This window comes from Lepus europaeus, chromosome 19 (genome assembly GCF_033115175.1).
Source record: "Lepus europaeus isolate LE1 chromosome 19, mLepTim1.pri, whole genome shotgun sequence".
Classification (NCBI taxonomy): Eukaryota; Metazoa; Chordata; class Mammalia; order Lagomorpha; family Leporidae; genus Lepus; species Lepus europaeus.
In genome coordinates this window covers 52,851,041-52,877,596 of record NC_084845.1, presented here as the reverse complement: position 1 = coordinate 52,877,596, position 26,556 = coordinate 52,851,041, and the positions used below count along the sequence as shown (strand labels likewise).

At 57.0% G+C, this 26,556-nt stretch overlaps 1 protein-coding gene across 1 annotated transcript in view; it reads right to left on the bottom strand.

Moving 5' to 3' along the window:
• Positions 1-3,390: 3,390 nt before the first annotated feature.
• BEAN1 (brain expressed associated with NEDD4 1) overlaps positions 3,391-26,556 on the bottom strand; it is a 56,356-nt gene continuing 33,190 nt past the window's right edge. Inside the window, exons 8-10 of the mRNA XM_062176022.1 lie at positions 12,891-13,154; positions 7,484-7,634; positions 3,391-5,619 (exon numbers count right to left, since the gene is read on the bottom strand). Of these exons, the coding sequence (XP_062032006.1) occupies positions 5,280-5,619; positions 7,484-7,634; positions 12,891-13,154 (755 nt within the window). The 3' untranslated portion in view covers positions 3,391-5,279. The remainder of the gene's footprint in view (positions 5,620-7,483; positions 7,635-12,890; positions 13,155-26,556) is intronic.

Here is a 26,556-nt window from a genome sequence, read left to right as displayed (position 1 = left end):
TCTCTGTCTTCCATGGCTGGTTTCTACTGACTGAACCGCCTCATCCCTGCTCGCCAGCTTGGTCTGCAGCTCTCTGGCAGCCTGCCATGCCTGCAGGCACCTGCCGCTCTGCCACTCGTGCACTCGTGTCTGTCTCAGTGTGGCTGAGACACTGAGAGTGAACCTGCTGGGCGTGGTGCCTGGCCTCACCCGTGCAGTGCTGGCCTCCTGGCCCAAGGACTGTACCCCGTTGGCCCACTGCGGCCTCTGTGGGTTGTAGGATTCGCGTATTTGTACTGTCTGGGCCTTTAGGGCAGGGGTTGGCTGCTTGCTCTGCCTGCCAGTGTGGCTAGCTTGGGGGGTGGGTGGGTACACAGGGGGTGGGGCTGATGGTGGGGTAGTGTCCTGAGGTCCAGGGGAGAAAAGGGTCTGGCTCAAGGTTGAGAGGGTGAACTGATGACAGAAGCAGCCAAGCCGGACCTCTGGGTCCCAATCCTGAGAGCAGCCCCTAGCTTCCCTGAAGAGCCAAGGCACTCAGGCCACAGGGGCCCGGTGGGGTGGGGTCGCTGCCTGGAACCCAGCACTGTGGTCCAGTCCATGGGTGACACATGGGGAGGAGCCTGTTTCCCTGACAACGGAGCTGCACCCTCTTCCCAGTTGTCTGCTCCATAACCCCCAACTCCGGGAGCCGGACCCTGGGCCCCAAGTCTGGGAGGGATGACTCAGCCACTTGGGGACAATGCAGGAAGGAAAGGCTGGGAGGAGGGAGGGAGGCAGGAGCCACGCGGAGTGGCCCTCCGGGAGAAGTCAGCACCGGACCAGAGCCTCGGCTTTCACAGCTCCTGGCCTTGGCCGTGTGCTCACAGAGCTTGTGACAGGCAATCTGTGGGCGGAGTGTTCCTTGTGGGGGTCTTGTGTGCCCACAGTCACAGGGCCTCCCATGTGGAGTTCAGCTGGCTGCCTGCAGCCCAGCAGAGGCCCAGCAGCCCTTCTTCTCTGACCGGGCAGTCTCTGGAAAGAGCCGGCACAGGGAGCAGTTGGTGCCCAGTGGCTCTGCTGCCCTGGGCCCCAGCTGGAGGCTGTGTCTGTCTGCTCTTTCCTCTGCTGCGGGCCCTGGTCAGTGAGCTCGCCTTTCCCCGTGCCCAGTCACCACGTGGCCGTGGTCTACCTCTAGCTTGGTGTCATCACTCACACGAGACCAAGGGGACATGGGAGTCTGATGCTCCATGCATGCCCAGTCCTCCCAGCCTCCTTTGCTCTTTCTTTTGGAACACCCACTCCAGGAGACTGATCGGGAGTGAGCACGTGAGCCAGGCCCAGCCACGGCCATTGGGATGCTCAGGGGCGCAGCTGGGTCCGTGCCCCGCACTCAGTTCAGATGTGATATTTGCTCTCTGGGAGACACAGGGCCTCTCGAACCACCCAGCGTGGACTCGGGGCTTCCGCAGCTGCAGTGCCCAGAGACGAGACACCGTGGGCCGACTCCCTGGATCCAGCCATGCCTGAAGTTCTAAGAATCAGCGGACAGTTCACTTACATGAAGCAATGGGATTCAAGTTGGGGTTCTACCTCTTACAGCTGTAGAATGGGAGTGCTGTTGGGGCTCAGAGCCTGTCAAAGGGTGGAGACCCCCTCTTCGAAAGATGTCCTCCCACTCTGCCTGCATTCCAGTGGGGCTGGCTTTGTGGTGGGCTGCGGAGCAGAGACAGGCAGCCCCACGACAGGGCCTGGGGACCTGGAGCCCTGGGAGACGCGCCAGGCAGGCAAGCTGCACCGAAAGCGTGGGAAAAGGCGTGCCGGCCTCCAAATCCAGAGATACCAGGCATGACCTTGGCCACCAGCCCTGGGCTGCAGAGCATTTCCTGGGCTGGGGGAGGTGCAGCACGAGGTCGGGCAAAGCGGAGCCCAGGACAGAAGCTTCCCTGCCTCGGATGACAAGGAAGCTGCTTGTCCTTCCACGCTCACGCTCACGCCTGGCCCTGGCCAGCCACGGGGTGGACACTGGTGTGTGCATGCTACCCCGAGCATGGAGGTGGGCCCTGTGTGCAGGAATGCAGGTGTGAGGGACACTGTTGAGAGCAATGAGTGAAGACGCCTGCCTCCTCTCCTTCCTGCTACCCTGGGGGTGCAGCTTTACCTCCTGTCTCCTCGGGGAGGGGGTGGGAGGGCTAGGGCAGAGTTCAGGTCCTGGGAGTGGTCTCAGCCCCCCCCCCCCCCAGCAGAGAGGTGAGGCCAATCTCCCTGTAGAAAGAAGCAAAGGACCTCAGATGGTGCCCCCCCAGCACAGGGCATGTTGCAGAGGGAAGAGACAGAAGAGCCTAGAGCCTGGCAGTCCCCAGGCTCCCTCATCCTGGCTGGTTGCTGTTGGGGCTGGGAGTCAGTGTGGAATTAGGTTGGGATGAGCCCCTGCCAGGCACCATCGCCACAAGGTTTGCTACCTTCATTCCCGGGAGGCAGGGCCTCCGAACACAGAGCCGGCACCTGAGCCACAGAGGGCGGTGTTTAGATGAATAGAAGGGCGATTCTTTTGCATCCAAAGGGGGGAACGTGGGCCCCAGGTTGTTCCCAGAGGGAGAGATGCTGGGGTGAAGGTAGGTTTACTCCTAAAAATGAGACACACGGATGGACTGAACCTCACAGAACCCCCCACCTCCTCCATGGGGGGAAGACAAGCCAGGAACCAAAGTGACAAAATTTGCCTCCAGCTGTGACTGTCCATTGGCAGGGGGTTTCAAAGAGGGAGAAGGGAATCTCATTCTTCACGGGTAGACGTGCTTACTAGGAGCAGTGGCAGCAGGGAGCCAGCAGGTGGCAGTGTGGGACAGCGGCCCCTCCAGCTGGGATGTGGGACTGAGCTGGGGGAACAGGAAAGAGGAGCTGTGGTTCCCTATCTCTGGGTCACCTTCTCTTCAGCCACACCCTCCATCAGAATCGCACCTCACTTCAGGACACTTTGGGGCCCTGGGCAATGCTGGTGGGCTCCACCTGAGTTCTAGTGGGAGGGAAGCGAGGCAGAGGAAGGGAGTGGGGCTCAGCCTGCCATGAGAGCTATAGCCAAAGCCAGCGTCCTACAGAGAGCACAGAAGAGAATTTCTGCAGAGGGGGAGAAAGCCACCCATTTCAGCCCAATTGCAATTTCCCCCTTTGCTGGCAGTAAAAGCTATCACGATGCCAAAAGCCAACTACCATTCAAGTGAAACGTGATGTTCCTGGAGGCGGCTCCTGGCATCCATGGCCTGTGGCAGGCACGTGTACGCCAGCCAAATCCCAGGGACAGCAGCCATGTTTCGGCGAGGTTAAACGAACCAAAAAGAAGAAACTCCCGTAAGTCATCGATTTATCCAGTATCCCCATCGCCGGGTCAGTGGCAAGGCGAAGGAAGGAGTGGGAAAGGAGAAGGAAGGGGTGGGAAAGGCCACTGGGGACTATTTTCAGTTTGTTGCTGTTCCCTTTCAGATCTGCCTGAATCCCAGTGCTCACCTGAAAATGGTTACTTGTTGCTATATTTTATTGATACGATGTATTTATTTTGAACACAGAAAAGATACATTGCTGCTTATTCAGCGCCTCAGCCAGGAACAAGAAAAGCTGTTTGGCTCCATCCCTCACACACTCCATGAGGACTCAGGGTTTTTTGTTTTTGTTTTTTTTAATCTTTCCTCCTCTCCCCCCCGAGCACTCTCAGGAGTTGCAGAAGCAAGATGCATTTCTTCAGAAAGTCTTGTCCCTGGGCTACATGTTAAAGGCTCTAAGTATAGCAGACAGATAACTCTGCCTAGGAAAAGGTGCACCACGGAGGCGCACAGAACTTGTAAACAAGGCCCCTCCCCCAGGCGGAGTCTGGGGCTCCAGGGTGCTACAGGACCTGTGGGTGGGTTCCTTTCTGTTCTGCACCAGAAGAAAGGCGATCGCTACCAAAAATGAAGTTCAAGGTCGCCGTCTTTGCCACCCCTCAGCTTCAGAAAGGGATTATGGAATTGTCTTAGCCCTTCATTGGAGGAGTTGAGATGTGGGGAGGAGGATGAACAGGGGTGCCGGTGGCTAAAGGTGGGTAGTGGGGAGGCAGGGCGACTGCCCCCACTGCCCCGCCGCTGGCGACGCTGGCAGGGACGCTCCGAGCTGCTGGGCCACCACCCTCGGCAGGCTGAGTCTTCAGGAATCACCTGTTGCCTTGTGTGGCCTCTGATGGAAGTTGCTTGGATTCATGGGCAGAGATCTGAGCCCTTCTGCACTCAGGCTGACGGCGCCTCCCTGGTCACAAGACCGCTGGTCGTCTCATGGCGACACAGTGGCCTTTACCAGGCTGGGGCCTCTTGATTTCTGTCTCTGCAAGAACCAGGGAAGGGCAAGGCCAGAAGGTGGCGACTCACAATTCCCAGTCACGTGCTGCCATGCAGGAGGACGGCACCAGCTCCTGGGGCCACTGTGCCAAGTGGCACACACTGGGCGAGGGGCCACGTGTCTCCTTCAGAGCGGTGTCCCAGCAGCGATGCAATGAGGCCACCTGGAGAAGGTCATGGCCTCATCTGTTTTGAAGACCTCAGTCCCAGGCTGTGGGTGGCATCATGTGGGAACAGCTGGGACCCACCAACACCACTGCACAGCCACGAAGTGCCCGCTCAGCTGAGAGCTCCAAGCTCCACTTGCAGCACCAGACGGAGGGGCCTGTGTGGGTGGGGGCTCAGCGGGCTGCAAGGGTCTCCAGGCTGCACCTGAGCCCCCTGACCTGCGTCCCCCACCCTTGTAAGGGGAGGGTGGTGATGTTGTGGCTCTTCTGCCCTGGAATTGAGATACAGGCACAGCATACAGCCAGGCCTCCCTGGGGCTGCCCCACCTCCCAGGAGGACAAGCTGGCCCTGGGGCTGGGGTTTGGGCAGGCAGCTGACCTGGGGTGGCCCAGAAGTTTCCAAAGGTGGAATTAGGATGTGGGCACAGCCTGCTGGGCAGGGAAGGGACAAACAGGCCTGGGGACAGGGCCGTGAAAGGCGCTTTCCAACTTCGTCTCTTTCCCCCCACCGCCATCCACAGAGGCAGGCTAGGGAGGAGAAGCCAGGGCGGGAGAGTGGCATGAAGGGCACCTGCACAGGTGGGTTTGGGCGGGGGCCTGTGTCTGCACACGTGTCTGCACACGTGAGGTGCATGCCTAGATCGTGTGCACATGGGGCGTGTCTGTGTGCGCACCTGTGTCAGTGAGCTGTATGTAGGTCATGTGTGTATCTCTGTGTGTGTGTGCGCCCATGTGTGCCTGAAGAGCATGGCTCAGACCAGAGGTTCCAGCAGGAGCTGGCCAGCTGGCTCACTCACACAATCCTCTCTAGGCCCGAGGTAGGGCCCCGGGTGGGGCTGGGCGGGCTCTCAGAGCCCCTTGGCCCTGGCCCTGGTCCCGGCAGTGGCAGCAGGCCCAAGGGGGGGCTGGCCCCGCACACGGCCTCGTATGGGGGCAGAGTGTCCATGGAGGCGCTGCGGAGGCCACTCTGGTCCCTGGTCCTGTGCACCTGCTGGTGTTGGCTGGGGCTTTGGCCACTGCTTCCATCGAGGGCGCTGTCCAGCATAGGGTAGGAGCCGGTCAGCGAGTAGGGCGGTGGCGCATCCGTGGGGACATACAGCTCTGTGGCCCTTGGCCCCACACACTCCTCGTAGCTATAAGAGAAGAAGCTCCCTCAGGCCCCTGTGGAAGCTGGGCCCTAGGGGTGGGTCCCTAACTGCCATGAGCAGCTGCCCTGGCCATGGTCCTGTCCCCACTGGATCTGGTGGAAGCCCTGGGATCCGGGTGTGCACCTGACTCTTCCCCACATTCTTCGTGAACTTGAGCCTGTGTCTGAACTTGTCTGTGTCTCGGACGCCTTAGAGAGTAGCAGCCTTGTCTAGGGAGACCCCCTGAGGTGGCTCTGCCCGGGGGCGGGTGCTGGGCAGTTGGTCTCAAGCCCCCCCAGAGCTGTGCTTCTTGATTCAGGAAGTCCCTGGGGCCCATCACTGTAGGGCACAAACTCACCCACTGCCTTCCAGGAGGCTGAGGCCGTGGTCCGTGAGGGGTCTCTGGATACCCCTAGCCCTCTCCCCCCTCAGGCACCAGTGATGGAGAGGGGGCTGCCTGCATGGGGAGGCAGGGGAGGACTCCAGGTGCAGTGTGGACACACCGACCCCTGTCCCAGGGTAGGTGACATGGGCTTTGGGGGCTCACAGGAGCAGGGGCTTGGATCCCCACGGGCAGGACCTTAAGGTTTGGCATACTCCCCATCAGTCCCCCCTCCTGCTGCCACAGCCTTGGGCGGCCTCATTAGCAGAGGGCATAACTGTGTCCCTCCCTCCAGCCCCAGGACCCACTCCCTCGCCTGAGCACAGCTTGTCTCCACCCCAAGGCCACATGGGCCTCTGGACTTCCCTCGACTCCTGTTACCTGTCACCCTGGTGGCTGTGTGTGGCTGGCCTGCCTTCCCACTGGCCCTGCCCAGCCTGTCCAGACCCTGACTCCCCCTGTCTCGGGACAAGGTGCTGAGTCTCAGTGGGGGCCCTGAGCCCAGACACTCCCAGACCTGAGAGAAACCCAGCACCAGCCTCAGTCAGGGAGAACTCTGTTCCCAGGAGCCCCAAGACTTGCTCCCCATGGCCTCTGACATCAGGAGCTGCCCACGTGGCCCCATCCTTTAAACAATCCCCGCTGGGGATAGGCAGCTAGCTCTTCCCCCACACAGAAGCACTGAGCTCCCTGGGCTGGGGGTGCACCTGACCTCCTGTCAGACCCTGCATCACCTCCCCAGAGACCCACAGCGTCTTCTTCCCACCCAGGACGACAGGGATATAGGAGTTACTCATCCCTGTTTCACAGACAAGGCCCTGAGAGGGGCAGTGACGTGCCCCAGGCCACCTGCCTGGGAAGTGCCCGGGCTGGGTCCACAGCCACGAAGAGGAAGGAGGCGGGGGCAGCCCTGTTTCTGTAGTCTTTAGTGGGCGCAGTTGGTTCTACCTGCCACCGAGCCTTTGCTCCTGCCACCCATCTGCCTGCAGCACCCCTCCACCCACCCCGCACGCCACATCCTTGACAAAGACCATTCCCCATGCCAGCCGCCCTCCCTCGCCCCTGCTGCCACCCTCCTCAGCACGGACGCCTTATCTCCCTCAACCTCCAAACAGAAACACCACCAGCCAAGGAGCTGCCATGTGGCAAGGGCTGCGCACCTGCTATGCCAGCCCGCTGTCACCACCCTGTGACAGCGCTGTCTCAACAAGGGCGAAGCAGGCCCGTGAGGTTAAGGAACCCGCTCAATATCATGCAAGAAAGGATTTCCAGAGGGGATCCCTGGGGCTACCAGATGCCGGCATCTGGGCTCATCTCCTCTCTGCCACCTGCTTCCCCATCTCAGTGGGGCCTGCTCATCTGGAGGGTGCGGGATGAGCACCTGAGCAGGTGTGGAGAGAGAGGCTGCTGTTTGACACCGAGGGGGGAGGGGTGTCTTTGTACCCAGAGCCCCGCCCTCTCGTGCCCCTCCCCCACGTGCCTCCTTACCCTGGTGGAGAGTCTGGGTACAGCTCCCTGAGCACCGTGGCGTCCGCGTCTCCATCTGAGCTGATGTCCAAGGGCGGGGGCCAGTCCTCGACAGGGCTGCAGGCGTAGCGCACCCTGCGGCTCGAGCGGCTGTAAGTGTGCTCCTCCGACACTGCAGGGGACGTGTCCTCAGCCCAGGCCTCAGGCAGCCCCCACGCATGGTCCCCGCGGGTCTACCTGAGACCTCCAGGGACCTGATCTCCCCGCTGACTGTCCCCTCACCACGCACAACAGCCTGCTTTCCCTCGGTGACAGCCCCAGCAAGTGAGCGCCAGGCCTGTGCTGGGCACGGGTCCCAGAAAGAAGCAGAGCCATCCTGGTGGAGCCCTGGGGTTGGGGGTAGCCTGTCCTGGGGATAGCCTGGTACTGCGTGGTGTGCCAAGCTTTGATGGAGCTCGTACTGGGGCTGTAAGAGCAGACACAGGCCTGACCAGGACAGAGGTCAGGGAGAGCTTCCTGGAGGAGAGGCTACCAGAGCTGAGTCTTGTCTAGGACTTGGAGGAGGAGGGCAGGAAGGCAGGCAGGAACTGAGCACTCTGAGCCACGGAGGGAGATGAGGGAGAAGAGTGTGGTGCGATGTGGTGTGAACAGGACGCTTTGAGCTGCATAGTTGGGCGGGACACAGAGCGGCTGGAGAGAGAATGATCGGGGGCCAGAGCCTGCACAGTCCCTGGTCTCTGGGACCAGGCGTCTCCCCCGAGCCCTACTCCAACCGCACATTACCGCCTTGAGGTGTGCCGGGGCAGCGGGCTTCTAAGCTGAGCACGGAGACCCCGCCCACTTCATTCTCCTCTGCTTTCCCTTTGTTCATCACACACGAGCACATCAAAGGCCCCAAGCGACCTGCAGCTGAGAAACGTGGTGAGCTGAGCTTGCCCAGCGTCTGATCGCAGAACATTTTGTTCCTAGACCTGCGGACACCACTTAGCAATGCTGCTGGAGTGCCGTGCTCGCATTCTGCCGAGGTCCAGAGAGGCCTAGTGACTTGCTGCAGGACACACAGCGAGCAGTAAGGCTGTGGCCCTCATAGGGATTCTGGTGGGTGGGGCAGGGCACAGTTAGGGCTGTTTCCTAGGCTTGGGCAGGGTGGCCAGGGTTCCCCTCTCCTCCTGGCTCACCTTCTCCTGGGCCTCCCAGGACTGACCACGTCGGAGAGGCTGAAGCTGCTCCAGGCATCCACCTGGCTCAGATCTCTCTCTGGAGATGACCAAGTTCAGGGCCAGAGCCGCAGTCGGGCCGGGCTCCTCCCTGGTTTGAACATCCCAAGTCTCTCTCTTACCCCTTCGCCCTGCTGACTTCCAGGTCAGCACAGACACCACCAGTGCAGCCCTCCGTGGAGGAGAAAGTTCCCATCCCCCACGCTGCCCAGCTCAACAGATACCGTAGTTCATTATGGAAACGCAAGTCCATGGTTACGGGTCCTGGACAGATGGGGGAGGAAGGAGGAGAGGCCCGCCTTGTGAGCTCCGTCCCCACGACCTCACCTACCGTGTAGCCGGAGAGGGGGGGATGGGGAGCCCTCTCCAACCCCCAGGCCCCCCACCACCACCGGGGCTGGCCATGGGCAGGCAGGTGGCCTGCCCCATGCTGAGGTCACAGGGAGCCCCTGGCCCCGGAGGGCTGCTGAGTAGAGGATGGATGTGGTCACTTCAGTGGCCCCTGGAGGAGGCCTGGGGGCGCCAGGTGGGTGGCTGGCAGGGGGGACAGCTGGGATCAGAGAAGTAGCCTGGAGCAGGTTTTCTCAGTCGGAGAGAAAATGAAATTAGTTAACATTTATGGGGCAGGAACTCATTAGCCAGCTACTGAGCTGATTTAAGCTTAGCAATAACTTTCTTAGGTGGGTCCCTGGGGACCTGCTTTACAGATGAGGCTCAGAGAGGTTAGGCAACTCTCCTGCGGTTGCACAGTAAGAAGTGGGTGACGATCCTGAGTGTGAGGTGCCTGCGGGTGAACACGGGGCGATGCTTAGGGGCTCCGGGCTGACAGCAGGGCTGCCACAGACAGGATGGAGGGTGGCCGCAGAGCAGGGAGCAGGAGCAGAGACGGAGTCAGGGCCAAGGCTGGGCTCTGGGGAGCAGAGGACGGGACTCTCCCGAAGTCTGAGGAGGTCCGGCCAGCGGCGCAGGTGGGAGCTGGGAGCCAGGAAGGGGCGGCAAAGGCCTCCCCACTGGCCACCATCGGCTGAAGGGGGGCCGCCCCAGACCATCTCTCTCCTCACAGCCAAGGCCAGCCGCCCACTGTTCTCAGCTTGGGAACCACCGTGGGCCCCCAGCCTCTGCTCCCAGCCCCAGCTTCAGGCTTGGGGACCGAGAGACGTCCAACAAGTGGCTTCGTTGTGCCTCAGATCCTGGTCTTCCAAAGGGGCTCCCATATCTTTCGAGATGAGGAAGAAATGAGGCGGCTCCCTCCTCTGGGCTCAGGGCCCCTCCTGTGGGCTAGGCCGGGTGCTGGGCCCCGCGCCTCGGTGGGGTGAGCCACACACAGGCCCTGCTGTCCTGGGGACCACAGTCAGCCCCAGCCAAGGCACTGATGGAGGCCAGGCGAGGACAGGGAAGTTGTGTGTGTGTGTGTGTGGGGGGGTGGGTTTCCAATGGTGGCCGCCCAGTGGCGGCAAGGAGGGGCTGAGCCGCTCCTACAGGTGGTGCCCGGGTCTGGTCCTGCAATGGTTGTTGGTTGGGGAATGACGGACGCTGAGGTCTGGGCAGAGGGAGGGGCCTGTGCAGAGGGGCGGAGCCTGACAGGTGCTTGGAGAAGAGCAGCAGGCGCTGAGGGCAAGGCTGGGGCTGGGAGGGGCAGTTGCCTTCCTGGGTGCCCTGGCATGGGCCTGGGGTGGCGTGGTCGCTCCTGGGGGCCCTCGTGGGGGATGAGCATGCTCTGCAGGAGCTCTGGCATCCCCAGGGTGGGGCTGTTGATGCGAGCGTAGGGCAGGTCATGCTGGTCTGGACCACGCTCCTGTCTTGTGTTCTTGGGGAGTCCTTGGCGTCTAGGAAGACTGAGCTCTCCACATGAGCTCTAGTGACACTGGCCTCGCCCCAACCCTCGTCACTGCAGCAGGGGCAGACCAGGAACCGCTGTGTCTTCCTGCCGCATCCTATCACTGAGCCTTGTCTGAGGTACCGCTTCTTGCTCTTGGGGTTCTCCTCACACCTTCCCAGAGGAGTGGTGGCCAGGTGTGGGGGGGCCCCTGGCCAGGTGTGTCTGCCAGATACTTCCCTGAGCCCCACCGGTGTGTCTCCCACACCTGGAACCTCCCTCAGGGCCGGCCAGGCAGAGCTGGGCCGTGCTCAGTCTGTGGGTGCCCAGGCTCAAATCTGGGACCCACCCTTGCTGGCTGGGTGACCCCAGACCCATTCCCCGGCTGCTTCAGCCTGCCTTCCTGGTCGGAAGTGGGCTGGGAAGGAAAACTGCCGGGAGGATCTTGCGAGGAGAGACCACGCGCTCAGCGGGCCACGCCCCCAGGCTTCTGCCCACCAACTCCAGGTGCCCCCGTGAGCGAAGGCAGCACCTTCCTTAGCCAGTGACTTAACGCGGTGCTCCTGGGCGGGGCGGGGGCCGCCGATGCTCCCGGCTGAGCAGGTCCAATTCAGTCTATTACATGTGTTCTTTCCTTTCCCCAAGCGCGTCCTGCCCTGAGCAGGAGGGGCCTCAGGGGGTGGCTCTGAACCCCAGCGGGCTTGCGCCACTGCATCCACTGGAGCCCTGCAGCTCCAGGGCTCTGCTTTCCCTCTTCCTCCCTGGGAGGTGGTCTCGGCCAGTGGGCGAGGGGCTGGCTTTTTCCTGCCGTGGAACACTGAGAACTGAGTGCCATCGAGTTCCTTCCTGTGCTTTCAGGCCATGGAGACAGCCAGGAGGCTGCACCCGGACCTGACGGGCACTTCAGGGAGTGGACCCCCAAGGACTGGTCGCCGGTTCTGTTAAAGGGTGATTCTCACAGCTGGGAGACCCTGGGACCAGCTCCATTTGTACTTTGTAGACTCTGGGGTTGATTTCTTCACTCAACATTCATTCTATCCATTCATTCCTCCACATATTTCTAGGCCCACTCATCCCATCCACATCCCCCCTCCCAGCTACCCTCACCTTGCTGTCTCTCCATCCATCCATTCATCCACCCATCCATCCATCCAGCCAACCACTCATCCATTCACCTATCCATTCATGCATCTCTCTCAATCCACCTGTCTTTCCTTCCCTCCGTCCCCATATCCATCTACCTCTCCATTCATCCATCCTTCCATTTATCCACCCATCCCTTCCACCCGCCCATCCACTGATCCATCTGCTCAGTCTCCAATCTATCCATCTCCTCCTCACCCACCATTCTCCATCCCCCTGCCCAGCCCCGCCTCCACCGAACCACTCATCTCCCCACTCACCCAGGCGTGCTTCCATCCCTCCCCTCCACCCAGCCTTCTCCCCCTTCATCACTCATTCATCCACTCAACCTCCCAGGTAGCCACCTTCTCACCTCCCACCCAGCCCGTGCGCTCACCCCAGCTGTACCAGGTATTGGCTAACATACGAGAAGAACTTTGACCACTTAAGCGTAAAGCTGGGAAGCTGATGCTTCAGCCTCTGCTGGGCCATGTCCTATGGCACAAACTGCCTTGCTCCCTCTCTCCGCTCAGCAGGAGGACCTGATCTCACCACCTGTGGACCTCAAGGACCGGCATGAAGCAGAGAAGGGTACAACGTCATCCATCTAGTGACAAGCCTTGGCGCCCGGCACCAGAGGCCTGTGGCTCTTCTGTGGTCTCACCACGCCAGCACCCCTTCCTTGTAGCCCCTTTTATAAGCCCCCAACCTCTCATTCAGCAGAGTGACATCCTGGAGACCTGGAGGTCTCTTATCTGTGGACAGATTCAATTTCCTTTTCCTGTGTCCCCTGAACCTCGTCCTTGTTATTTGGATCTGGTACTGGGGACAGGGACCAAGCTTTCATAACACACCCACCCACCATCCCTCTTTCCACTCATCCACTCGTCCACCACTTACCTGTCCCTCCCTCCCTGCCTCCCTGCCTCCCTGCCTCCTTGCCTCCCTGCCTCTCTCCCTCCCTCCATCTCTCTATCCAGGTACCAGCTGGACCAGCAGTGGCAGGGAGTGGAGAGTGGTGCCACTCACTCTTCCTCTGACCTTTAGCTGCCTTCCGAGGTCCCCTTTTGGCTGATGTGGGGCCTCTCACACCACTGAGAACATGAATTATGGCAGGCACCTCTGAGCTCTTCCTGATCCCCCTGAGACCGCTGGGATGCCTCCCCTGGCCGCCCCACCCCACTCAGGGCCGAGCTGCCAACCCCTCGCTGCCTCCTGGTTGCAATCACTGTTGTGCAGGGGTTGCAGGGCCCCTGGGTGGGCGGCAGCTCACCGTAGCCGTGCTCGCACTCTCGGTGTCGGTGCCGGCGGCGGCGGTGATGGTGGTGGTGATGGTGGCGGTGGCGGTGGCGGTGCCGCTGGAGCCGGGCCTGCCTGTCCCTGCGGATGCTGCCCACGATGATGGTGATGCAGGAGAGGATGATGACCACACCTATGACGGCACTGGCCACCAGCACGGGGGACACGAGCAGATGGCTGTGCTCCGAGCTCTCTGAGAACGTGGGGTAGAAGTAGCTGGTGCGGTTGTATCGTGCTACTGCGGACAGAGAGAGAGGACCCTGAGCTGGGCCGCGGGCTCGGCACCCCCCCCCCCCCCCGGCTGCCCTGTCAGTTACTTAGCCCTGAATAAATGGCGCTGCTCTGGGGTCAGGCCCGTGGGCTCTATCTTGGCTGCTCCTGCCGTGGAGGAGGGGGCAGTGCCCGCCCCACAGTCTGCAGGAGCCTCCGGTGGAGGGGACCGACTGCCCCTCCTCTCCTCGGAGGCCTCGTGGCCCAGCTCAGCTACCTGGTGAGTAGGAAAAGGGGAACCCATGGTGGGCCGTGGAGCTGCCCAGCAAATAGCAGAGCGGCGGCTTGGACACAAGCCCCTGAGGGCTGGCAAGGACTCTACTCCGCCAAATGTGAAGCTGAAAGGTCAACATGACTTCACAGGTGGGCCGGGCTGTGGGCGGCCACTGATACGGACAGGTCAGGGGTTGCCGGCCATCAGGGAAGGCTTCCCAGAGGAGGTGAGGCTGAGGGGCTCTCAGAGGATGAGACCTGCAAGGCTAGCTCAGGGAAGATGGGGGAGGCGTCCCAGGCAGGACCGAGGTGCAGGGGACTTCCAGGAAGGCGTGTGGTGTGGCAGAACAAGGGGAGGGTGCAGGAACTTCTTCAGGACTAACAGCTACATCCCTGCGAGTCCTGCAGAAGGAAGCTCCCAGGAACTGCGGAGGCTTTGTCCTCCCCTGTGGATCTGATGATGTGGTCTTGGGGGCTGGGATCCTGGGGACGCACCGAGGGCAGCCAGGGGCACCTGCTGCCTCACCCAGAGATGCCAGTGCCTCGCTAGTGAGCACCTTGCAGCGCCACTCCATTCCTCCAGCCCAGCTGCCTGCCTGCCCACCCCTGCGGACGCTGCCCACGGTGATGTGGGCAGAGGCGTGGATGGGGGCTCAGCCCGGTGAAGTGGCCGGTGCAGGGCCACCCAGTTACTCCAAGGAAGAGCCAGGCCTGACTTGAAAGCACAGAGCTCACTGTCCTGCATCCCCTGCCTGGGTTCAAGGTCTTCCCAAGGCCTTGACCGCTCCTTCTGGTCAGCTGAAGGGACCCTCGTGGCTTTGGCCAGGCACGCGTGGTTTCCATCTGATGGGTGACACGTGTGGTTTCTGTCTGATGGGTGAATGCTGGGGTAACTGGAACCCTGGAACCCTCCGAAGGCTGACAGGGGCCACTGTTTTCAGAACCCCTACAGCTAATAGCCTGGGGCCAATAGCTCACTTCACTCTTGGAGCTGTGTCCATCCAGTTCTCCCCACTTGCAGGCGGGCACTGAGGCTCGGGCATTCAGGGACTGACCGCAGCCAGTGCTCTCTCTGGGCCCCGCCTCCCCACTACACCTTACAGCGCTGGATGAGGAGCTCGCTAATGTGAAACAGCACAAGAAGAGGGAGGGGGAACAGAGTGCAAACGCAGTAACTGGGGCAGCTTCATCCTCACTGGGATTAAGTTAGTACAAGTGGATGCTGATGAGATACACGTGGTCAGCCTTGGAGCCACACTAAGCACTTCATGAAGCAAATCTAGTGAAAAATATTAAATGAGTTAAAATACTATACTAGAAAATACTTACGAAACAGAGGAACAAACCACCCCTCCCCGCCATGAGACATTCATATCACACAAGGCAAAACGGCAGCTGTGAGCCAACTCCACCAATGCAATGTTAAATGTGAGTGGATTCAACAGTACAGTCAAAAGGCAGAGATGGTCAGACCGGGTGAAAAATAAGGCCCAACTCTCTGCCACTTCCAGAGTCTCACTTGAGAATCAGACACAAGTAGACCGCAAGGAAGGAAGGAGGAAGATACACCGTGCACACAGCCATCACAAGGAGGCTGAAGCGGCTGTAATAACACTGGATAAAACAGACTCTAAGATGCAAAGTCATCGGAGATGGCATTTTATAATGACAAAATGAGAGGGACCTTTCATAATGACAAAAGGTCAATCCACCAGGAAGTTCTAGCCATTATAAACACATGCACTTCACACAAAGTCCCAAGATACACGAAGCAAAGGATCGCAGATTTAGGGGACACCTAGACAATTCAACAAGAGACGGTGGAGACTTCGGTACTTTCCTTTCAACAAGGTATGGGAAAACTAGGCAGAAGACCCCCAGGGAAGCATCCGCCTTGCACAACGCCGTACACAGATGAGATGACAGGTGCGCACACAACACCTCAGCAGCGGCAGGATTGCATCCTCAGGCACACAGGCTGTTGCCCAGAATAGGCCATCACACCGTCCGTGGATTGAGAATGACTGAGGCCGGCGTCACAGCTCAATAAGCTAATCCTCTGCCTGCGGCGCTGGCACACCGGGTTCTAGTCCCGGTCGGGGCGCCAGATTCTGTCCCGGTTTCCCCTCTTCCAGGCCAGCTCTCTGCTGTGGCCCGGGAGTGCAGTGGAGGATGGCCCAAGTGCTTGGGCCCTGCACCTGCATGGGAGACCAGGAGAAGCACCTGGCTCCTGGCTTTGGATCAGCACGGTATGCCGGCTGCAGCGGCCATTGGAGGGTGAACCAGTGGTAAAGGAAGACCTTTCTCTCTGTCTCTCTCTCACTATCCACTCTGCCTGTCAAAAAAAAAAAAAAAAAAAAAAAAGAAAATGACTGAAGTGCTACAAACTCTGTCTCTGATCCCAGCAAAAGGAAACTAGAAATTAATAACAGAAAACAACTTGTGATATTTACAACTGTGTGGAAATTAAACAATACACTAATGGATAAACTAGGAATCAGAGAGAAAAACCCTAAAGGAAATCAGAAAACACTTTCAGGGGAAGACACACCGCACACAAACTTGGGAGATGCTGCCAAAGCAACATTCAGACAGCAAGCTCTAGCTGTCAATGTCCACACACACACATACACACACACACAAGATCTCAAACCAAAATCCCAGCCTTCCATCTTAAAATTCTGGAAAAAGAATACCAAACTAAATCCCAAACCAAAAGGAAGAACATAATAGAGTAGAATTAATGACACAGATGCTAAAAAAACACTAGGGAAAGTCACTGAAAGCAGAAATGGATTCTTTCAGGAGAGTGACAATATTCTACTCTAACTACCCAGGTCAGAAATAAAAGAGGAACATTACAACAGCTCTTATAGAAATATGAGTTATTTGAGGGGCCTGCGCTGTGGCGTAGCAGGTAAAGGTGCTGCCTGCAGTGCTGGCATCCCATATGGCCGCCAGTTTGAGTCCCAGCTGCTCCACTTCCGATCCAGCTCTCTGCTATGGCCTGGGAAAGCAGTAGAAGATGGCCCAAGTCCTTGGGCCCCTGCACCCACGTGGGAGACCCGGAAGAGAAGCTCCTGGCTTCCAGCTGGCGTAGCTTCAGCTGTTGTGGCCATCTGGGGGAGTGAACCAGCAGATGGAAGACTTTCTCTCTCTCTCTAACACTGCCTTTCAAATAAATAAATTAATCTTTAAAAAAAGAGAGTTATTTGAAAATACTATGAACAATTGTATGTCAACAGATTAGGTAAGTGAAAAGAAATGTAAACATTTCTAGAAATACACAAAACTAAGGAAATGGACTTAAGAAGAAAGAGAAACTCTGAATAGACCTATAACAAGGAAAGATATTGAGTTAGTAAGAAAAACGATTTCCGCAAAGAAAAGTCCAGGACCAGACAGCTTCACTAGGCTTCCCATCAACCATCTAGAGAAGAAAGGCAACTGCAGCGGGCGGAGGGTTTGAGTCCGGAAAGAGGAAACAGTTCTGAGGGTGAACAGTTGTGTGACGGTGTGAACGTACTGACTCCACTGAACAATGAAAGCAGCTAACGCGGTACAGTTTACACATGCTTGGCCACAGCAACAACAACACCCTAAGTACAGCAATAATACCAATTGTCACAAACTTTCTGAAAAACAGAAGAGGCAGGAACACTTGTAAACTTCCTTTAAAGCCACCATTACCCTTGATACCAAAATCAAAGACTTCACAAGAAAGGACAATAAAACACCAGGATCTCTTTTGAACATGTGTGCAAAAAACAACAAAACACTAGCAACTTGAAGCCATCCCTGTGTGAAAAGCATTTATGTTATACCATGATCAGGTGGGATTTATTCCAGGGATACAGAGCGGTTTGACATTTAAAAACCAATTAATGTGATACACATCAATAGACTAGAGGGCAAGAAACCACATGAGCATACCAGAGGCTGACAAAATCCAACACTGCATGATCAAAACACTCAGAAACCAGAGAGAGAAGGGAGCTTTCTCTACCTGATTAAGAGCCTCTGTGAAGAACCCATGGAGAGCAGCATGCGTAATGGCAGAGGCTGAAAGCACTCTCCCTAAGACAGGTGCAGGACGGGAATGCCCACTCTACCACTGTCCTGGCGATTCCAGCCAGGGCAACTGGCCAGTAAAGGAAATCAAAGCCATTCCGGTTAGAAAGGAAGAAGCAAAACTGAACTCACAGACCACATGGTCTTATACATAGAAAGCTCCGAGGAATCCATTAAAAAACAATTAGAACGAATAAACAGGTTCAGCAAGTTTGCAGGACACAAGACCAGTAGTCAAAAACCAGCTATATATCAACATCGAGGCAACCAGCAAACCCACAATGAAACTGAAGATAAAATATCTACAAGTGAATTTAACAAAAGAAGGGCAAATCATATATTCTAAAAACTCCACAAGATTTTTGGAAGAAATCAAAGACCCAACGGTTGGAGACAGCACACACCAATGGTTCCGAAGAATGAATATGATTAAGAAGACACTATTTGCCTACTGACCTACAGATTCAGCACAATCCGATCAAAGTCCCAGCTGACTTCTCTGCACAAACTGACAAGCTGATTCTAAAATTCACATGAAAATTCAAGGACCCAAAATAGCTCAAATAAGCTGTAAAGAAGGACAAAGTTGGGCTGCACTGTGGTGTAGCAGGTAAAGCCGCCGGCTGCGATGCCCGCATCCCATATGGGCAGCAGTTCGAGTCCTGGCTGCTCCACTTCCCATCCAGCTCCCTGCTAATGCACCTGGCGAGCACCTTCTGGCTGCAACACAACACTGTGGAGAGGGTCATGTGGTGGGGCCAGCTCAGGCCTCACTTCCTCTTCCTAATGCCATCATGACCGTGTCTAACCCTACTCACGTGTGCACGTGCACGTGTGTGTGCACACATGCATCTCTGGAGGGCCCGCCTGCGAGGTGTAAGCCCACGGGGTCACCTTGCAGATGCCCCCCGCACCTGCCTCAGCAGCAGGCGAGCGCCTTGCCCTCCTGGTTTCCAGCAGGGTGGGAGGCAGCATCGCCCCTACCTGCAGGCGCAGTCAGTTGGCGCGGGCACCCACCTGCCTGGCCGTCCCGGAAATTAATCTCCCAGTCACCACGGCCGGCAAAGGCAGGCGCAGCTTTCAATGAGGAGCTTTTGACACGCTTCCAATTTCCAAACCCAGGGCCCATGTTCTCAACAAGACGGAGGTGACTGCAGAGAATTCACGCGGCGACGGCCTCCCCTTCCACCCCGCTGCGTCCCCATCCTCCTGGGCCAGCAGGGCAAGGACAGAGGGTGAAACAAGCTTGCCGCTCCCCCAGACCTTCCTCCCAGCAGTGTCTACAAAGGTGCCCGTGACCGAGCGGAAGTCAGAATAGAGCTTTCCCCAGACACCACCTCCCACCAGCAGCCCGCGCAGTTACCTCCTCACAGGCGCCTGCCCGTATTCTGTCATGCACTGTGTCCTCTCATTTAATCCTCCTGGTGGCCTGTGACAGGGTCCCCCGTGCACAGGTGAGGGAACAGCCTCAGCGAGGTTAAGTGACCTCCCCAAGGTCACACAGCCCCCTGCATCAAGCGCACCCAGGGCTGGGGAAGAGGACCCCTGTTCTGTGGTTATTCCATCTCCAGATCTGCCCTGGGAATGTTCTAGACTGCAGTGGTGGGCCCCCCCAGGCGACTTCCCCGAAGAGGAGCAGCGATGACAAGAGAGCTCTCACGAGCTGGGCTTTTGCCTACATCCAACAGGCTCAAAACGCGTCATATGCAGCACCGAGAGGGAAGCATTGTCTTTGCCCCCATTTCACAGACAGGAAAGCTGAGGCACAGGGCCAGGACTTAGACCCAGGCTGCTCTGGACAATTCCTCAGCTCCACGTGCACCCACAGCCCCTGGAGGGTGGCGCCTGTGTTCTCCGGGCCCAGTATCTCGGGCAGGGCTGGCACCGAAAGGAAGTTCATGGGCCCTGTGAATCTCAAGAGGGGAAGTCAGTGGTTGGCTGCTCAGTGTGCTCGAGGGCACCCCGGGAGAGGGCAAACCAGCAGTTTTCTGTCATTCTCACTCGCCCATTGGCCCACTCTCCTGTCCATCACATCCTGTCCCTACCCCCCCCCCCCCCCCCAGCCAACCACAGGGTCCACAGACGGTACAAACAGAGGGCAGATTTTCAGTACAGAGTCACGTCTTGGTTAAGGAGCCCCAGTCTGGGATGGGCTAACGATCCATGATGCATCTGTCTGGCAAATTCCACCGCACAAGAACCCGGGCCTCTGACCAGGGCTCAGGCACGGCAGGAATCACCAGGGGGTGCTGCAGGGGACACTGGTGGGGCGGAGGGTGGAGGCGCCAGCAGAGGCCAGACCGCCAGGGGTCTTGAAGGTTAAATCAAGAGACTGTCCTTTATCTCAGGGCAAAGAGGGGGCGTGGCCAGTGCTTTAGGGCAGGTGGGCAGGAGCTGGGCTGACGGGAAGAGCCCAGGGAGGGGCTGCTGTGCAAGCCCCCAGGAGTATGGGGCTGGGGTCGAGGAGGCTGTGCAGAGCTGAGTGCACAGCTGGCCTCCAATAAAGTGCTCCATGTCCCAGGATGCCCCGCAGGGCTCCCTGGTTCTGTTGTTGTCCCCACTCCGCAGGTGCGGTCCCAAGGCCCCCCTGGGCCTGGGCTGTGCCAGGCAGCAGCCAGCTCTGGAGCCTCCAGACTTCTGCGGACGGCTGGCCCCGGGAACCTCGTGCGTCAGCCGGTCTCCAGTGACTCACCTCTGAGTGTGCACCTGCGTCTCAGACTTGCTTCTCTCTGCACAGATGCCACTGTCACCCCCTTCCAGAGGAGGACACTGAGTCTTGGAGGGGCTGAGTGCTGTGCTCCACTCTGCCACCTGGGAATTTGAACCCAGACTTGCCTGATAATTCACCCAGCAGAGGCATAGAGCAGGGGGTGAGGGAGTAGGGGAAGGAGAACTGGGATCTATTTCCGGTTCCACCATCACTGTGTAACCCGGGTCCACCCCTTGCCCTCTCTGGGCTACTGGCTGTCAGTCTGAAGAGGCTTTTATTCTAGAACTATTCTTCCTCCAGAGTGGGTGCAGGGGTTTGGGGGTGGGAACTATGAGATCCAGGCCTGGGCTGGCTGTGGTCTGGGGGCCCCCCAAGGAACATGTGGGGAAACTGAGGGTGGTGTGCGGGCAGCTCCGCGGTCACTGTCTGGGTACAGGGACGTGTTCTTTGCCACCTAAAGCCACCTGAGCCGCAGCGATGAAGGGAAGGCAGGGGTGCTGAGCCAGCACCTTTTACAGCCACTCCTGCCCCCGGCTTGGGAGACACTGCTGAGAGGGAGAAAGGGGCCCAGCCCGCAGACCTCAGGGATGGCTCCTGTCACAAAAATCCTGGAGACATTTGTCACAGGTCCACTTCCCTGGCAAGTGTGACCTCGGCAGCGCGCTTCTTCCTTCGCTGCTGAAACTAAAGGTGAGGCCGTGGCCACTGGAGTGAATGTAGGGGACAGGGCTCAGATGCCATCTCCCCTCTGGTCACCACCGGCTGCTCCCAGCCCCCAGGCAGGGACTCAGAATGCGTCTCGGGCAGGGGACATGCGGGGCGGGGCTTGGGCACTTCAGCGCTTCCTCCCCTGCTCTTCCTGGGTGACCTCTCAGCCCACAGGCTGGCACCCAGCCTCTGGCTACCAGGGGATGGATGGAGGGCTGGGGCGAGGCCAAAGACGTCCAGGGAGGGGACGCAGAAGGGCTGGGTCTTGAAGGGCGGGCCGGCAGAACAAGAACGGGGGAGTGGGGAGGGGCCTGGTCAGGAGCACAGAGGGGTGGGGTCCCAGCAGTGCTCAGGAAAGTGGAGACGCCCAGGAGGCCACCTCAGCTGCTGCTGATTGGTGGGGGCTCGGGCACAAGAAGAGGCTTCTGGTGTTGAGGACCCTTCTCACAGTGGGGCTGCCCCTCTGGAAGTAAGCAACTGCCATGCTGAGGTCCTGGGACATTGACATGGCCATCTGGGGCAACAGGAGCAGGGCACATTACGGCAGGAAGGTGGAATGCATTGTGGAGTCACCCACCTTCTGTCAGTTTGCTCAACCTACAAATCACCCATCCTTCCAGGGATTTATCTACATATGCTTGAGCTCAACATTCACTCATCCACCCACCCACCCATCCTTATCCACCCACCCACCCATCCACCCATCCCCCTCTACTTCCACCATCCATCCACCCACCCATCCACCCATCCCCCTCTACTTCCGCCATCCATCCACCCACCCATCCACCCATCCCCCTCTACTTCCACCATCCATCCACCCACCCATCCACCCATCCCCCAACCATCCATCCTTCATCATCCATCCCCTAATCTCCCACCCCATCCCCATCCCTCCATCCATCCCTCCATCCAGCCATTCCCCTTCCACCTATCCATCCATCTGCCAAACCACCCATCCACTCACCAAGCCTCACCAAGTGCATACTGTATACCTAGACATGTGCTAGACACTGGGAAAACAGATACGGACCAGACTAATATAAACTGCAGACAGCAGAGGCTCCCACACAGGGCCCAGCCCTGAGGGAGGACGTCCTGATGCTTGTGGGGCTCCCTGCCCCGCTTAGGCACAGCAGCCCAGCCTCCAGCCGCTTTCCCCGCCGCTGTTAATAGGAGAGTGCTCCACTGCCAAACAGGATCTTCCAACCACCGTGTCAAAATGCAGCTGGAAAAACCCAGCTGACCACCCCCAGGCCCTTGATGATTCTACAAATATAAGGTGGAGTAATTTCTTCCACTATTTAGATTCATCCTGACACTTAAAGGCACTAAAATTAACTCATCCATTCCTCTGCTTATACAAGTTCCCTACGTTTACTGCCTTGTCATTGTTCACTAAGGTTTCATCTCTGCCTTGAAGAATAATTTATCTGTTGGCTGGCAAACTCATGGAAACAGTTTCACAAACCGCTTTTTCCCTAAGTCTTCAGAAGACATGGTGGACTGGCTGACACCACAGAACTAAGCCATGGTGCCATTGGTTCACCGAAGCCACACCAAACTCTGACACACAGAGCTCCTATCTGCTCAGGAAATGACCGTTTACTGTAACATGGCCTTTCCAGGGAGTTCATGAATAACTGAAATGTAAAATGTGAAATTCGCGGGCGCTGTGAATTGTCCCCAGCCACGCCACCCGTGGGAGAGAGGGGACATTCCAACATAGGGCGTGTGAAAGCCATGTCAGCGGTGTGCTCTGGGACGAGGTGGAGCAGCCCAGAGCCGTGTTCTTGGGTTCAGTGGCCGAGCCTCCTCCCCCAAAACCGCCTTCCTGGAGCTGTGCTTTGAGGGGACTAGAGGAGCCCTACCTCAGGTGCCGTCCACCTCACCTCTCAGGCTGCCCCAGGTGAAGGTCCATGTAAGACACATTTCTCCACGATGTGAGGGCCACGAAAGGCTTCGCATTCCCAAGAGCTGCTCTGTCCTGACAGCCCTTGAGAATCATGCAACTCATCCTCTTTGCCTTGTTGCATTGGCGCCCAGGAAGCTCAGAGACACTTTGGCAGCGCAACTTCCAATCTTTTCTAGTTAGCACCATTCAGCACTGTCAATGCACAGATTCCTTCTGCGAGTCATAGTTGGGGGAACAAACCCGATTTAGGGTCTGTGCAGGTCACCATGACATCACTCACTGCCGCAGCTGGGACAAGCATCCTAATTTGGGGTTGTTTGCTGCATTGCTCCAAGAAGCTTTAGGGAGAGGAAGCCTCCAGAGGTCGGAAATGGCGTATTTTAAAGCCGAGTGGCTCAGGGACACTGGTCAGGGACTGAACACCTATGTGCCTGGCTTTTCTCATCTCTGAAACAGGGTTGTGGTCTCTCAGGGTGCTTGTGAGGGATTATTTACTTATTTAATTTATTTGAGAGATGGGGCAGGCAGAGAGAATCTGAAATTTCCATCTGCTGGTTTACCCCCCCCCCCCCAAATGCCTGTAACGTCTGAGGCTGAGCCAGGCTGAAGCCAGGAGCCCAGAACTCAGCCTGGGTTTTCCAAGTGGCTGGCAGGCTCTCAACTTCTTGAGCCACCACCTGCTGCCTCCCAGGGTGCGCACTGCCAGGAAGCTGGATGGAAAGCAGAGCCAGAAGTGGAACCCAGGCACTCTGCTATGGATGTAGCATCCCAGGCAATGTCTGCCCAGCTATGCCTAAGGCCTGCTCCAAACCTGGAAGCCTCTGAGAGAGAGAGGGAGAGAGAGAGAGATCTAAATGTGAAAAACGAAACAATGACGCTTGAAGAGGAAACCACAGAGATCTTCCTGACCTTGGATTTCTTAGCCAGGACACCAAAGGCACAGGAAAAGAGATGGAGAAACTGGGCCATATTAAAGGCCTTTGGTGGGAGTCGGGGATTGAGATGTGAACAAGGCCAAGGCTACAGGCAAATCTAGTGAGAGATTTCTGAAAGAAGACTTTCAAGATCTATTAACTGCCCCCTGCCCCAGGAGGAGCTGGGCGATGCCTCTCACAGAGGTATGAGGGGCTTTAAAAAGTTCACACTAAAAAGTGCATCATGAGACAACCAATGTAGTTCAGGATTTTTTACACCAAAACCAAGTCACCTTTATTTATTTATTTATTTATTTATTTATTTTATTTTTTAATTTTTTTACAAGCAGAGTGGGTAGTGAGAGAGAGAGACAGAGAGAAAGGTCTTCCTTTTTGCTGTTGGTTCACCCTCCAATGGCCGCTGTGGCCGGCTCATCGTGCTGATCCGAAGCCAGGAGCCAGGTGCTTCTCCTGGTCTCCCATGGGGTGCAGGGCCCAAGCACTTGGGCCATCCTCCACTGCCTTCCCGGGCCACAGCAGAGAGCTGGCCTGGAAGGGGGGGCAACCGGGATAGAATCCGGCGCCCCGACCAGGACTAGAACCTGGTGTGCCGGCGCTGCAAGGCGGAGGATTAGCCTGTTAAGCCACGGCGCCGGCCCCAAATCACCTTTTAATTCCATTTTCCATGAAGTCTTTGAAGCACTCCTGGATTTCTCTGTGTGAACGCCTGGGACTGGTTAACAGACCCCGGGACACAACATGGTCCTTCCTGGCATCTTCGGGGACTCTTCCAGTTTTTCACGATTAGCTTTTCCCTCTAATGGGTTTGTTCTTTGCTGGACACACAGGGGGCCATCGCACCATCCATCACAGCAGCTCAATGTCAAAAGCATTCCCAGAGTGCACTCCGCCTCGTGAGGGCGCAGGAAGATGCATTCTGAAACCCAGGACTTCGTGTTCAACGAGGAGACGGAAAACAAGCTTTTTTGCAGATGAATGGCAAGTCAGAGGCCCCGGAGGACTGCTTTCTGCTGGAAAGAGTCTCGTCTCAGCAGCAGCTGACAGGAGACGTGCGCTGTCTACCCAGTCTCTTGATGATGATTCACAGCATCCATGCCTCTGCTACCTCCGATTACCTAGGCTCCTGCATCAGTGTCACCTGAGTACTTCTCATCCTGCAAAGATTTTTGCAGTGCAAGAACAGTTCTTGGCTACTGAGTTCAACTTGGAGCCGCTTGCTGCTTTTATAATATGCTTCTGCAGCCTACTCAAAGTCAAAGCCAATGTCAGATAAAGGGACGACGGTGTGCGCCTTTGTTCTCCTGCACCTGTTCCATCAGCCTCCCTCCCCGTGGCTCCTGGAGTGAGACAGGTCTGTGTGTCGCTGGGCCTTGCAATCTGCACGCTGACAAACACATCACACAGCAGGAGAAGCACGGGGGGTGCTCCGATGGAGCCCAAATTGATACTGAAATGCCAGGCTCACATTTGTCAAACCGGATACTGAACTTGTGGTCAGGCTGCTTGGTTCCGTGTTTTTCTTTAATGCTCAGCAGAATTTGTATTTTACGAGGATTTTCAGAGCACTCCACAGGTTCCTGAATATACGAACCCGGCATAAATGACACAGTGCCTGGGAATTTGGCAGTCTTGTTGTTGTAGATAATTGGATTTTACGCTTGGCAGATATGCCAGCACCCTCGTGTGGCAGGTGTAACTGATCACCCTCCTCCCGGACAAGAGTAATGAGGGAGCGGTGCCCCAGGCGGCTCTTCTCACTGTCCACAGGGTGCTGGTGACATGCTGTGTGCCTATAGCAGCCACATGGACCGTCCCAGTCCTTACATTACCAGGCTCGCTGTGGCTATTCTAAAGTATCACAGGTATTTCTTTATCTTGAAAAAATACAAGCTTTGAAAAAGCTCAGATTATTTCATGAGCCATTCTTTAATTTAATCTAAAACTTGAAATTTCAATAATAGGAAGAAAAAACATCTCTGCCATCCAACTTCACATGTGCCCAATGTGGCTTTCACATTTACAAATGTTTATCCTTTAAACAGCATCGATATAACCCACGGGCCCTAAGGAGTACAAGCGGGTAGTCCACAGTCTTGTGAGCGGTATGATTTTATTTTTTATACATTGTGAGGTTAAATGTGCATAAAGTAAAGAGTGCTATACACAAGCAGCCCTACGGACTGTGCAGTCATCCCAAGGCATGGTTAGGAGAGTCAAAGGGCAATTGACAGGAAAGACTGCAATAACACGTTGGAAACAGGGTTCACATTCATTATATATAGAGAGTGCCTATATATAAAAGTAGCCAGTAGGAAAATGGGCAAGAGGGGAGGGCATTGGCACGGTGGTGAGGATGCCGCTTGGACGCCCATAGAGGAGTGCCTTGGTTTGAGTCCCAGCTCCATTCGCCCATTCCAGCTTCCTGCTCGTGTGCCCCTGGGGAGGCAGTGGGTGAGGGCTTCAGTACCCGGGTCCCTGTCACTCACACCAGAGATCTGGATTGAGTTTCTGAGCCTCATCTTCAGCTTTGCCCCAAACTCTGGCTGCTGTGGGCAGACGGGGAGTGAACCAATAGATAGAAGACCTCTCTGTCTGTCCATCTGTCCATGTGCCTTCCACGTAAATAAATAAAAATGTGCAAAAGACTTGAACAATCAGCTCACAAGAGGATATCCAAGGGGCTAAACTACACTTACTCACCAGAGAAATTCACGGTAAAAACACAAGTTGCTATTTCTACTACCTACTAAAATGACTGACATGAAAACTCCAGATACTACTGGTGCTGAAGAGGTTTCAGTAAGGGCCCTCGTCCACGCAG